The 12,631-nt window shown below is 47.1% G+C and overlaps 1 protein-coding gene across 1 annotated transcript; it reads left to right on the top strand.

Annotated features, from left to right (window-relative positions):
- Nucleotides 1-406: 406 nt before the first annotated feature.
- Nucleotides 407-11,402, top strand: NEIL2 (nei like DNA glycosylase 2). Its single transcript, XM_070415488.1, has 5 exons — nucleotides 407-486; nucleotides 2,684-2,823; nucleotides 3,795-4,135; nucleotides 7,783-7,979; nucleotides 10,369-11,402. The coding sequence occupies exons 2-5, from the start codon at nucleotides 2,686-2,688 to the stop codon at nucleotides 10,680-10,682; spliced, it is 990 nt and encodes a 329-aa protein (XP_070271589.1). The 5' UTR covers nucleotides 407-486; nucleotides 2,684-2,685; the 3' UTR covers nucleotides 10,683-11,402.
- Nucleotides 11,403-12,631: the final 1,229 nt, after the last annotated feature.

The following is a 12,631-nucleotide window of genomic DNA, read 5'->3' as shown; positions in this document are numbered from 1 at the left end:
TAACTTTTCCCTATAACCCTCTGTCTTCGTTAGACAATAAACGTCCCAAAGGCGCTGCGTTTCTTCTCCACCGGCCGCTCATTCTCAGTCTCTGACTGCCCTTCTTCCACGCCCGCTTTTGATCCCCAACCTTGGTTCCTTCGGGACCTGGAGGACACCCATGGGAGCCTCCTACTCTCCCCATCAAAGGCGGGCCCCGCCCCATCCCGGGCCCCGCCCCGCTCTAGACCCCGCCCCCCGGCGCCGAGCTCCCAGAGCTTCGCGCCCCGGACTGACGCAAGAGCCCCGCCCACTCACAGAGGCGAGCCCCGCCTCCTACGTACACCCCGGGGGCGGGGCCCCGCTGTACGCCCGCCCCAAACAGTCACGTGTCCACACAAGCGTGAGGACCCTCGCGCTACACCCCCTTCCCCGCCTCGGGCTGGAGCCGGCTCCCCGCTCCCGGGACAGCGTTCGCCCCCGCCCCGGGGCTGCGGGCCGGAGCCGGTGAGTGCAGCCGCCCGCCCTCCGCGTGGGCCGCGTGGGCCGGGAGAGGCGGCGGCTCCCTCTTCGGAGGTGCGCGGAGTGGCCCCCCGTCCCGAGCACGCGTTGTAGTCACTTTGTTATCAGCGGAAAAACTCGAATTACGAAAATTTTAGAAGCGTCCCCATGGAACCCGCACCCCTGGCCGAATTTCCTTTTTTCGGGGGGCTCCTTACCACCGCGCCTCCCCGCATTTCCTCCCAGAGGCTCCTCAGGGCCTTTCAGTCTGGTCCCTGCGCCCACCTCTCAGCCCCCTCACCCCGAGAAAGTTGGGGAGAGCCTCCTTTGTGACTCTCCCCACGGAAGGGAGTGATTTCCCTTGAAAGGAGGAGGACGATGACGCTCCTCTCCCTGGTTCAGTGGGTCTGCTGCGAGCCCTTAGCCGGGCCTTGAGGGCAGGCGTGGTTTCCCTGTCGGGTCTGCGTCCCGCCTGCAGCTCGGGCTCAGTGGACAGAGCGTGGGCCTCGGCCTGCAGGGTCGCTGGTTCTGGTTAGATTCTGGTCGAGGGCACAGACCTGAGTTGCAGGCTCGTTGGACCCCAGTGGAGGGCGTGCTGGAGTCAACTTATCCTTGTGTCTCTCTCACATCAATGTTTCTCTCTTCCCTCCCTCACCCTCTCGAAAAATATCCTCCAGTGAGGGTTAAAAAAAATGTGCCCCTTCTCGTTTTAATCTTTTAAGGCTATGGTAGAGGCAATTTGCTGCTCAGTTTTCCATTTCCAAAAATATACTTAAACATGCCCTGGGTCTAGGTACTTGGGTGATTTGGGGCAGGGATTTGATTCAGTGTTAAAACGGAACCCCAGCTGTTTATCCATTACCAGGGATAAATATTTGTAGTTAAGCTGGAAGTGACTCCTCCCTGTTCTGAACCCACATGACCCTGTGTCTGCACTTGTCATGATTCTGAGCTCTGCACTGTGGTTGTCACATACACAGCGCCCTTAATTGTGAGGGGGTCCTGGGAGGGCTCAATCCACATCTGTGTCTTTGTGTCCCTTACAGCTTTCCCTACAGTGACCATCTCTTTCCTGAAAAAAAGGAGGCGGGAATAAATCAGCAGCAGTGGGTTGGATTAGTTTTGGGGGAGGAAGGAGCAGGACAGAGACAGTGTGGAGATGAGTTAGAGGCGACAGTCCAGGCAAAAGGTAACAAGGGTCCGCTCCTGTTCATGCTGCCACATGATCAAAATAGAGGGTACCCTGAAGTGATGTCTAGCACTCTGTAGGTCAGTGATGGTGAACCTATGACACGTGTGTCAGAGGTGACACGCGAACTCATTTTTTTTGGTTTATTTTTCTTTGTTAAATGGCACTTAAGTATATAAAATAAATATCAAAAATATGTCTTTGTTTTACTATGGTTGCAAATATCAAAAAATTTCTGTATGTGACACAGCACCAGAGTTAAGTTAGGGTTTTTCAAAATGCTGACATGCCGAGCTCAAAAGGTTCGCCATCACTGCTGTAGGTGCTTAATTGTTTGCCACATGAAGAAGGGGGAGAGGAGCTGGAAGGGGAAACCCTTCCTGGGAAGCTGGCTCAGCTGGTTGCGCTCTTTGATCTGACCCTCCTCCCAAGCCACGATCCCTTTTTGGTCATGTATACTGTTAAAAGTTGGTGGCAAAAAATAGCTGCTTGAAAGCTCAGAGCTTGACATCCAGCAGAGATGCTAGAGCAGTGGTTCTCAACCTTGGCTGCACATTAGAATCACCTGGGGATCTTTTTAAAATACTGATTTCTGGGCCTCATCCTCCGGAAATTCTGTTTCTTTGTTACTAATGTGGTCCCACCCCATAACAAAGAAACAGAATTTCCAGAGGATGAGGCCCAGAAATCAGGATTTTAAAAAGATTCCCAGGTGCCGAAACCGGTTTGGCTCAGTGGATAGAGCATCGGCCTGCGGACTGAAAGGTCCCAGGTTCGATTCCGGTCAAGGGCATGTACCTTGGTTGCGGGCACATCCCCAGTAGGAGATGTGCAGGAGGCAGCTGATCGATGTTTCTCTCTCATTGATGTTTCTAACTCTCTATCTCTCTCCCTTCCTCTCTAAAAAATCAATAAAATATATATAAAAAAAGATTCCCAGGTGATTCTAATGTGCAGCCAAGGTTGAGAACCACTGTGCTAGAGAGAAACTAGCTACATCATTTCCACCTGCAGGGATGCCAGAAGGGCCGTCAGTGAGGAAGTTTCACCATTTGACCTCCCCCTTTGTGGGGCAGCAGGTGGTCAAGACAGGGGGCAGCAGTAAGAAGCTAAACCCTGCCAGCTTCCAGTCCCTGTGGCTCCAGGACACCCAGGTGAGTCCATCATCGTCTGGTGGTCATACCTCCCACAGGTGGACCGGCTCCCTCAGCATATCCTATGCCTCCCCTAGAATTTATCTCGGCACTTTCCATGCCATCACTTCCTTGAGCCCAAGACAACCATGCTAGGACTCCATGCAGCTCCTCTTTCAGTCTGATATTTCTCAGCCAGAAGTGAGCATTACAGTGGCCCTGGAACTATAAAAAATACACAAGCTGGAGATTCTGATCACTTCAGCTGACTCTGATGTGCACCTTTGGTTGGGAACCATGTTTAATCCCACGGGGCCAGCAAGGACGTAAGGAAAGAGCATAGCCTTCTGATAGAGTTTCCAACCTGCTCACCTTTGCCCTGAGTGTAAGTCAGAATTCCCTCGAGGTCTGACTCGTGCCTCCCTCTCTAGCACACTTCTGCCCCTGCCCCAGATCTCTCTTCCAATCATATTGAAAGGTCTGGAGCTCCTCTAACAGTTCTCCTTGCCCATGCTTTCCCATGCTGCTCCCCTGCTTGAGCAAGTCTTCCTTTATCTTCCAACTCTGCCCCCATTCTTGTCGGCTCATGTTACCATGGCTCATCCACCTCTTCTAGTCTTCCCCTTTCTGGGTCTGTAAGCCTCTATCTTTCTGTGCTGCTGTAACAGAATACTACAGACTGGGTGGCTTACAAATCCAGAAATTTATTTCTCAGTTCTGGAGGCTGGAAATTCAAGATCAAGGTGCTGGCAGATTCAGTTTCCTGGCTCATAGATGGTCATCTCCCTGTGTTCTCACATGGTGGAAGGGACAAGGCCCTAACCCTATTCATGAAGGCTCCACCCTCAAGACTTAATCACCTTCCAGAGGCTCCACCTCCAGATACCATCCCATTGCAAGTTACAGTTTGAACATATGAATTTCGGGGGGGGAGGGGGTGGTGTGCAAACACATCTATAAGCAAAGGCTTAGATCATGTTATTTTTTTCTAGGTCCACGGAAAGAAATTATTCCTTAGATTTGATCCAGATGAAGAAACCAAGTCTCCTGGCAACAACCCACTGCCAGAACCTCTAGGAAAAGGAGAGAGGAAGAAAGAGGATGGGGACCAAAAGCAGACCTTGGGTCCCGACAGCCAGAAGATCTCAGACCAGTCTTCCCAGTCCGACATTGGAGACAATGGTTCTGCGTGTTTGGGGGGAAACAGCCCAGCAGGAGGTGCTGAGAGGTGGCTGCAGGTCAGCTTTGGTCTGTTTGGCAGCATTTGGGTGAACGAATTCTCCAGAGCAAAGAAAGCAAACAAGAGGGGTGACTGGAGGGACCCCATTCCAAGGTAATGGTGTGGTGGAGTGGGCTGTGGGCTGTGTCTGCGTCTCTATGGGGTCTGCAGTATTAACATGGCCCTCAGGGTATGGCACAGTCTCTGGGCATACTCAGGTGGCTGTCCAACCTGCTCTCCGGCAGTCGGCATCCAAGGAGAGAGAAGACACTTTTCTGTCTATTTGTCATAGAAAGTAGACTGTGGTCTGCACCCAGAGAGGAAGGGTCACATCCTGGGTCAGCTTAGCGAAGGGGAGATCTTCCCAACAAACGTGGAGGTCTCTGAAGAACATTGGACAGCTTGACCAGTGCCCTCTGAGTTTAGGGACAGAATCGTCCCAGTTCTTAATCTAATAATGTTGAGTCTACCTCAGTTCGTAAAACTCTGTCCATGTTCAGGGTTATTTCCTTACTGTACACACTCAGAGGAGTCATTGCTGGTCAAAGAGAATGAGCATTCTTTAAAAAAAAATTTTTTTTTTAAATATATTTTATTGATTTTTGACAGAGAGGAAGGGAGAGGGATAGAGAGTTAGAAACATCGACCAGCTGCCTCTTGCACACCCCCTACTGGGGATGTGCCCGCAATGAAGGTACATGCCCTTGACCGGAATTGAACCTGGAACCTTTCAGTCCGCAGGCCGATGCTCTCTATCCACTGAGCCAAATCGGCGAGAATGAACATTCTTTCTGTGGACCATTCTTAAGGCCTTGCAAAGGCGCTCGCTTGTTCTCTTCGCTGAATTCTTACTAGCATTGGATTGTTTATGTGCTTTTGATCACTTTGTAGGAGCTTCCCATACCCCCCAGTATCTTGTGTCCATTGGTAATGCATATATGCATGCATACAAGTTCTTCAGTTGATCTCTTACCCACCCCCCCAACCCTCCCCGTCCTTCCCACTGTAGTTTGACAGTCTGTTCGATGTTGCTCTGCCTCTGTATCTATTTTTGTTCATCAGTTTATAATGGTCTTAATTATCCATAAATGAGTGAGATCATGTGGTATTTTTCTTTCATTGACTGGTTTATTTCACTTAGCATAATGCTCTCCAGTTCCATCCATACTGTTGCAAATGGTAAGAATTCCTTCTTTTTTACAGTATAGATGTAGATGTACCACAGTTTTCTAATCCATTCATCTGCTGATGGGCACTTAGGCTGTTTCCAGATCTTAGCTATGGTAAATTGTGCTGCTATGAACAAAGGGGTGCATATATCCTTTCTGATTGGTGTTTCTGTTTGATTTTTCTCTCTCTCTTTTTTAATCCTCACCTGAGGATATTTTTCCATTGATTTCTAGAGAGAGTGGAAGGGTGGGAGGAGGAGGAGGAGGAGAGGAAGAGAGAGAGAGAGAGAGAGAGAGAGAGAGCGAGCCATCAACATGAGAGAGACACACCGATTGGTTGCCTCCTGCATGTGCCCCTACTGGGGCTGGGGAACCTGCAACCGAAGTATGTGCCTTTGACTTGTAATTGAACCCTAAACCCTTGGGTCCTGGGGCTGACACTCTAACCACTGAGAAAAACTGGTCAGGATTCTTTTCTCTTTAAAAAATAATCCCATAAAAAGTTAAGATCTGGAAATGTTCTAGTCCTCATTACTTTAATGCCTCCTTTGAGATTTTCTGTACCTGCTACACCTCAAGCTGAGGATGCTCCGGACCTCCCTGCCTTGGTCCCTACTAGAGACCTCATTCAGCGGGTTGTAGAAACCACTGTCTGATGAGGGTCTTTCCCGTCATTCGGGTTTATCAGCGCTTAACATGAACTGGCCATTACTCTCTGACTTCCCCCCCTTTATTTCAGTACGTGTGGGCCTTAGAATAGGAACTTGGGAATGACCATCATGTCCCTATGATGGTCCCAGGGTTACTAGCACCTTTTTTTTGAGCAGGGAAATGACTTAAGTTTGACATGCTCTCCTTTGAATATCAGGTGCTAGGGCTGAGGGCATTAAGAATGGTAAGCCTCCTTCCTCATCCCCTGCCACAAGAAAGTATCCCTTTATGTATCAAGGTCCTTATCCCGCCTGCCCCATCCCTAAGAGCTCAGGGTATAGTGTTGGTTTTAGAAGCCCCGTCTGCACAGGTTTTCAGTGATTCAGAATGCTCTACTGCCTTTTCTCTAAGAAAGGGTCAAAATACACTCCTGCGGTGCCCCTTCCTACCTTACAACTCCTGCCTGTGTTTGTGTGGCTCCCCAACTCCCAGAACCACACTGTTCAGGTGGATACATTGTCTATAAACCCCTTGGTGACTTGTGCAGTCATGTTGAAGATTCCAGGTTGTTCTGTATAAAATGCAAAATAAATGTTTTTATTCACAAAAAAACCCCAAACTAATAAATATTTAAAACATATTGCCTGACCAGTGTGTCTCAGTAGCTGAGCATTGACCTATGAATTCCTGCTCAGAGCACATGCCTGGGTTCCAGGCTCAATTCCCATTAGGGGTCGTGCAAGAAGCAACCGATCAATGATTCTCATCATTGATGTCTTTCTCTTTCCCACACCCTTCCTCTCTGAAATCAATAAAATATATATATATTTGAAAAACATATTAAAATAGGTATATTTTGTTTCAAATCATTCTTTCCTAACACTTGTGTTGTAATTTTCAGTTGCACTATCATAATTAATCCATTTTAGATTTCACAAGAAATATTACAAAACCCAATGCTGCTTATTATGCCTGCCCTTTTCATCTCTCCGTCTTGAGATCCTCATTGATTTAATTAATCACATCAGATACTATGCATAGATGTTTCTGAGTTCCTGTTCCTTTAAAGCAGCGGTTCTCAACCTGTGGGTTGCGACCCCCTTTGGGGGTCGAACGACCCTTTCACAGGGGTCGCCTAAGACCATCGGAAAACACGTATATAATTACATATTGTTTTTGTGATTAATCACTATGCTTTAATTATGTTCAATTTGTAACAATGAAAATACATCCTGCATATCAGATATTTATATTATGATTCCCAACAGTAGCAAAATTACAGTTATAAAGTAGCAACGAAAATAATTTTATGGTTGGGGGTCACCACAACATGAGGAACTGTATTAAAGGGTCGCAGCATTAGGAAGGTTGAGAACCACTGCTTTAAAGTCACCCTTTTACTTTCACAGAAGAGTATCATCCAGGACAGCTGCATGAATAGCACTCTCCTTCCAATGTGAAGTCCAGTTCCAGCCCCATTATCTTCCCTTACAGAGTAACCCATTTCCCTATCAAAGTTTATAATGTTTCTCCTCTGTCCTTGGGGTTCAGGAAGCCCATGCGAGTATGTTTGGGTGTGTCTTTCTCAGTAAATCTTGCCTGAAACTAGGAGTGATGCCTCTTTCGCATCTATCTGTCTTTCTTTCCGATAAGCCGTTTTGTGCAGGTAGCCACAGCTCCTGAACTCCAGGCCTTTCTGTTCGCCCCAAGTTGTCTTCAGTGAACATGTATTATCAGAAAAACGAAGAGCTATATATCTGTTTTCTTTTAATTACTCCACTTAGCCCTGAAATTTTTATGATTCTGGCATAAAAGATCCCTTTTCTCTTTGGGGACCTTAGCTTCCCCGGGTTAACCCTGACGGGTGTGGGAGCTGTATGGACATGTGACCTGACAATACTGTGGGCACTCTGTGTACTTAAGATCTTTTCTTCTTCTCAGGTTGGTCCTGCACTTTGGCGGTGGTGGCTTTCTGGCATTTTATAATTGTCAGATGTCTTGGAGCTCTTCCCCAGTGGTCCAGCCCACCTCTGACATCTTATCTGAAAAGTTCCATCGAGGACAAGCCTTGGAAGCTCTGGGCCGGGAGCAGCCTGTCTGCTATACACTGTTAGACCAAAGATGCTTCTCAGGCTTAGGTATGACTGATGCGAAAGGGATGATCCCCACCAAGTTATTTAATAGAAAAGTCATTCATCTGGGAGACACAAAATGGAGACCTACCCCACATGTGAATACTACTGGTCTTGCGGTGATCACGTACCCTCTTTAGCTTCACTTCCCTCATGTTTAAACTGAGGCACTTGGATTAGGCAGTTTCTGACTTCTTTCCTGGCTTCAGAATTCATATCTTAATTCTGTTATCAGTAGTGGTCTGCCTGACAGCATAGTGTGTGACCTCCTAAAGCAGCCGTGGGCAAACTACGGCCCGCGGGCCGGATCCGGCCCGTTTGAAATGAATAAAACTAAAAAAAAAAAAAAAAGACCGTACCCTTTTATGTAATGATGTTTACTTTGAATTTATATTAGTTCACACAAACACTCCATCCATGCTTTTGTTCCGGCCCTCCGGTCCAGTTTAAGAACCCATTGTGGCCCTCGAGTCAAAAAGTTTGCCCACCTCTGTCCTAAAGGCAGAATCATGTCTCATCTGCCCTTAAGTCCTCCCCTGCCTAGCACTGTGCCTGGGATACAGTGGGTGCTTGATAGGTGTCTGTTAGGAACCCCAAGCCATGCAATTTGCTAATGGATAGCGGGGCATTTGCTAATGGGGGCTGCTCTCGGGCAGATGGAGCTGCCTGCTAGTCAAAGCAGAGATGTCTCAGCTCTACATTAGGATTTTATAAGACACAAGTGAAGAGGCAGGTTCCCACTCTGTTCCTGCTCAGTGAAACTGAGCATTTTGAGGAGGAGGGAAGAGTTGAGCAATTTGAAAACTAGGACAGCTAATTAGCTGGACTATTTCCAGCAGTGGGGCACCTATGATTGGCTGCTGAGGCAATAGGGTGAGCTAATGATGACAGTCACCTCCATATCCAAGACAACATTTTCTCTGCTGCAGGTGCAGCTCACCTCCTGAGGGGGAACTAGGCCCACTGGTTTCGTCACCAGACAGTGGCCTTGCATTTTTATGTTAGGACCTTGGGAGTCCCTGCACCTTGAGAAGCAAAGGGTCTTGCAGAAGTGGCCTTTAGGGTATATATAGCAAGAGCTAGTGCTCTACTAACAAATCGTTATTATGAACAATAGTAATAAGCGCCAACATTTTTCAAGTGACTCTAATATACTAAGGTTTCATCCTTATTGCTTTTCTGTAGGGTGGTTATTTACTAGTGTTCCCTTTGTTCTGGTGAAGAAATTAAAGCAAAGGACATATTACTATAAGTGGTACAGTGAGACAGGAATCCAGGTAGTCTGCCAGTGAATTTTAGAGAGAAGTGTTGTGTGTGTGTAGCCATGAGTGTGATTATGAAGCTCTTGGAAAGAACAGTGATTTCATTCATCCATTCACTCCACACGTGCTGAACACTTGCCTTCTACCAAGCCCAACCTTTGCTGGTTAAGGAGATTATTGTTTAATGGCCCAGCAAGCATGGACTTTAGTTCACCGTAACTTGAGATAGAAATAAATGCCTGGTAGAGATTAAAGAAAGTGCATTGTTGGAACATTATGAAGAGAATTATTGCCTCTGGAAGGAGGGATCAAGGCTGGCTTTATAGGGTATGAAGCAGGAGTAGAAAAACAATAAAATAATACCTCCTAAACACTTTTATATCTTAGGCATTATGTTTGACATTTTAAACAATAATAACAGCTATTACTTATTGACTACTCTATATACCAGCCACTGTGCTCAGCATTTGTGTGTGTAAATTCTCTTTACTGCTCACAAAAGATAGGTAGCATCCCATTTTACAGATAAGGAAACTGAAGCCTAAAGAAGCAGAGAAACTTGCCAGGGCCACAGAGCTAGGATCTGGATGAGCTGGGTAGTCGGGTTGCAGAGCCTGTTTTGATAACCACTTTGCTGTAACATGGGCCATGCATGTTTTATCTCCTTTCATCTTCACAACAACCTTAAAAGTAAGTATTACCAAACTTATTTTTTTAAATATTTTTGTTGATTTCAGAGAGGAATGGAGAGGGAGAGAGAGAGAAATACCATGATGAGAGAGAGCATTGATTGACTGCCTCCTGCACGCCCCTCACTGGAGATCAAGTCCACAACTCAGGCATGTGCCCTTAATCATATTCGAACCCAGGACCCTTCAGTCCACAGGCCGATGCTCTATCCACTGACCCAAACCGGCTAGGAAACCAAACCCATTTTATAGACAGGGACATCAACTTGAGGATTACAGACTTACCCAAGAGCCTCCGAACACGGCAGAGCTGGCTCCCGCCTTCCTCAGGCTCTCCCCTGCTGCCCTCATACCAGCTTCAGTCAGCTTCATTAACTTTGTGGGCTGGCTTCATTTTAGACGTGTCCTTGACTCTTCCCTTGTCCTCTCCCTGCTTTCTTTCAGGGAACATCATTAAAAATGAAGCCTTGTACAGAGCTGGGATCCATCCTCTTTCTCTCGGTTCACTCCTCAGTCCTCGCCAACTTGAGATCCTCGTGGATCATGTAGTGGAGTTCAGTACAGACTGGCTTCAGGACAAGTTCCAGGGCAGACAGAATCACACACAGATCTACCAGAAAGAGCAGTGCCCTGCTGGGCACCAGGTCAGGAAGGAGGCCTTTGGGCCTCCAGGTGGCTTCCAGAGGCTCACCTGGTGGTGCCCCCAGTGCCAGCCCAGGCTGCCACCTGACGAGCCAGAACAAGTCCAGCTTCCCTAGGGCCCTTGGGCCCCTTCACAAAACCTTGCCCTTCAGGGAGCTTGATACTTGAGTGTAGAGAAAGGGGGTGTGGGCAGGGATTGGGACTAGGGGCAGGAGTTAGAGGTGAGGGTGGTCAGGAGGGTATCAGTCCTGTTGATATTCATCTCACTGAAGTTGAGTTTTCACAGGGTTAGATTATTTTTTAAGTGTTGTTTAATTCTTCCTAATTCTGCCATTGTGAAAGATGAGAAAAGTTATGTTGACAGTTACGGGAAAAGTCTCCCCGAACAAGTGGGTTAATGAAAATATAAGTCTGTGGAAAATAGCTGTGCCCCACCATTGTTCTGTTCTGTTTGGTTTTGGTTTTGAAACTTTGGTTGTTTTAAGGCCCTCCATTTGAGAATCAGGAACACGGAATTATCTTTCTTCATCCCCCTGGAGAGATCCAGGGTTGAGGATGGAGTAGCATGAGGGTCATGCTCGGATTCAGCCTCCTGCCTGGGTCCTTTTCCATGGGATGGAGACACCAGGAGAAAGGGCGGGGGCGGGGGGAGCTGGCCACCTTTCTGATGTGCCCAGTGGGCTTTAGAGCAAAGCTCCTTGTTTCCTCCTAAGGTGATATATTTGTGACCATTGCTATGTGGAACCAGCAGGAATCAAGGTTGTGGAGATCCAGTGTAAAGGTGTTAGCAACAGCTGGAAGAAACTAGGACATTTAAATAAAGCTCTTTGACATTTCCTGTTGTCATCTTTATTTGGCAGGAATAGTCCTTAAAATATAAGTAACTGAGTTCTTTGGCTGCATAGGACTTGTTGAAGTGGCCTGATGGATCCACTTAAAAGGAAGAGGGCAGGGGTTAGGGGAGGTGGAGGAAGGTACAGGGGGGATACATGGTGATGAAAGGAGACTTGACTTGGGGTGGTGAACACACAGTATAGTGTACAGATGATGTGTTGTGGAATTGTGCACCTGAAACCTGTATAATTTTGCTAACCAGTGTCACCTAATAAATTCAATAAAAAAGGAAAGAAAAAAAAAAGGCAGGGGGCACGGGGTGGGGGAGAGGGAAGGGGTGAGTGCACACCTGCCCTTCTGCCCCTCAGGCACTGCAGTGGCAGGAGAGCTGGGGAAGCAGAGATGGATTTCACTCCTGTGGCCCTAGTCTGTGGCATGTAGAAGACAGTTATTTGTGGGTGAATTAAAAACAGTGGCTGATATGTCTGGCTTTCCTTTTCTCTCCTCTGTCTTAGGAATTGAGAGTTGTCAACAGTGGGGAAGCCTCTTCATGGCAGACCTATAACCTGTATAATAGTTCATATGTACTGATTGCTTACCATGTAAAGCATTTAGCCTAGTTCTTATGTAAGCTGCAATAAAACTCAACAAGAATAGAACACATGAAGATAGGTATTCACTCATACTGCCTTTGTTTTATAGATGAGGAAACAAGTCTAGACAGGCTGAGGAACTGCTAGAGTCACACTGTTAAGGGCCAACAGCACACACACTGTAGCCTCCTCTCTGTCAGGCTTAGACAGCATCGCTATTCAGTAAGTATTCATTGTGCACCTAGTATGTGCCAGGCATGATTCTAGATGCTTGGGGTAAGTTCATGAACAAAACAAAGACGTGTTATCATTGAACTTACATTCTAGCAAGGGAAAACAGCCACTAAACATAGTAGGTAAATTAGAATGTGATAAATATTCCCGGAAAATTTTAGAGTAGGATGATCAGCAGAGGTGGTGATAGGATGACCAGGGTGGGCCTAAATGAGAAGGTAAGATTTCAGCAAAGACTTGAGGAGGTGAAGGAATTAGCCAATTGGATATCTCGGGGGAAAATATCACAGGGAGTGGAGTAAACCAAGCATGTCAAACTCGTGGCCATCGGGCCACAGGCCTCGTTTATTTAAAGACAGGCTCAGTTCAGGTAAAGGTTGACCTTGTCAGTGAAGATACGGCCT

The sequence above is a fragment of the Myotis yumanensis genome, unplaced genomic scaffold (genome assembly GCF_028538775.1).
Source record: "Myotis yumanensis isolate MYYU_CA2020_CCGP unplaced genomic scaffold, mMyoYum1.0.hap1 SCAF_5, whole genome shotgun sequence".
NCBI lineage: Eukaryota > Metazoa > Chordata > Mammalia > Chiroptera > Vespertilionidae > Myotis > Myotis yumanensis.
Note: the sequence above shows the minus strand (reverse complement) of the source record. Positions and strands in the feature narration are given on the sequence as shown.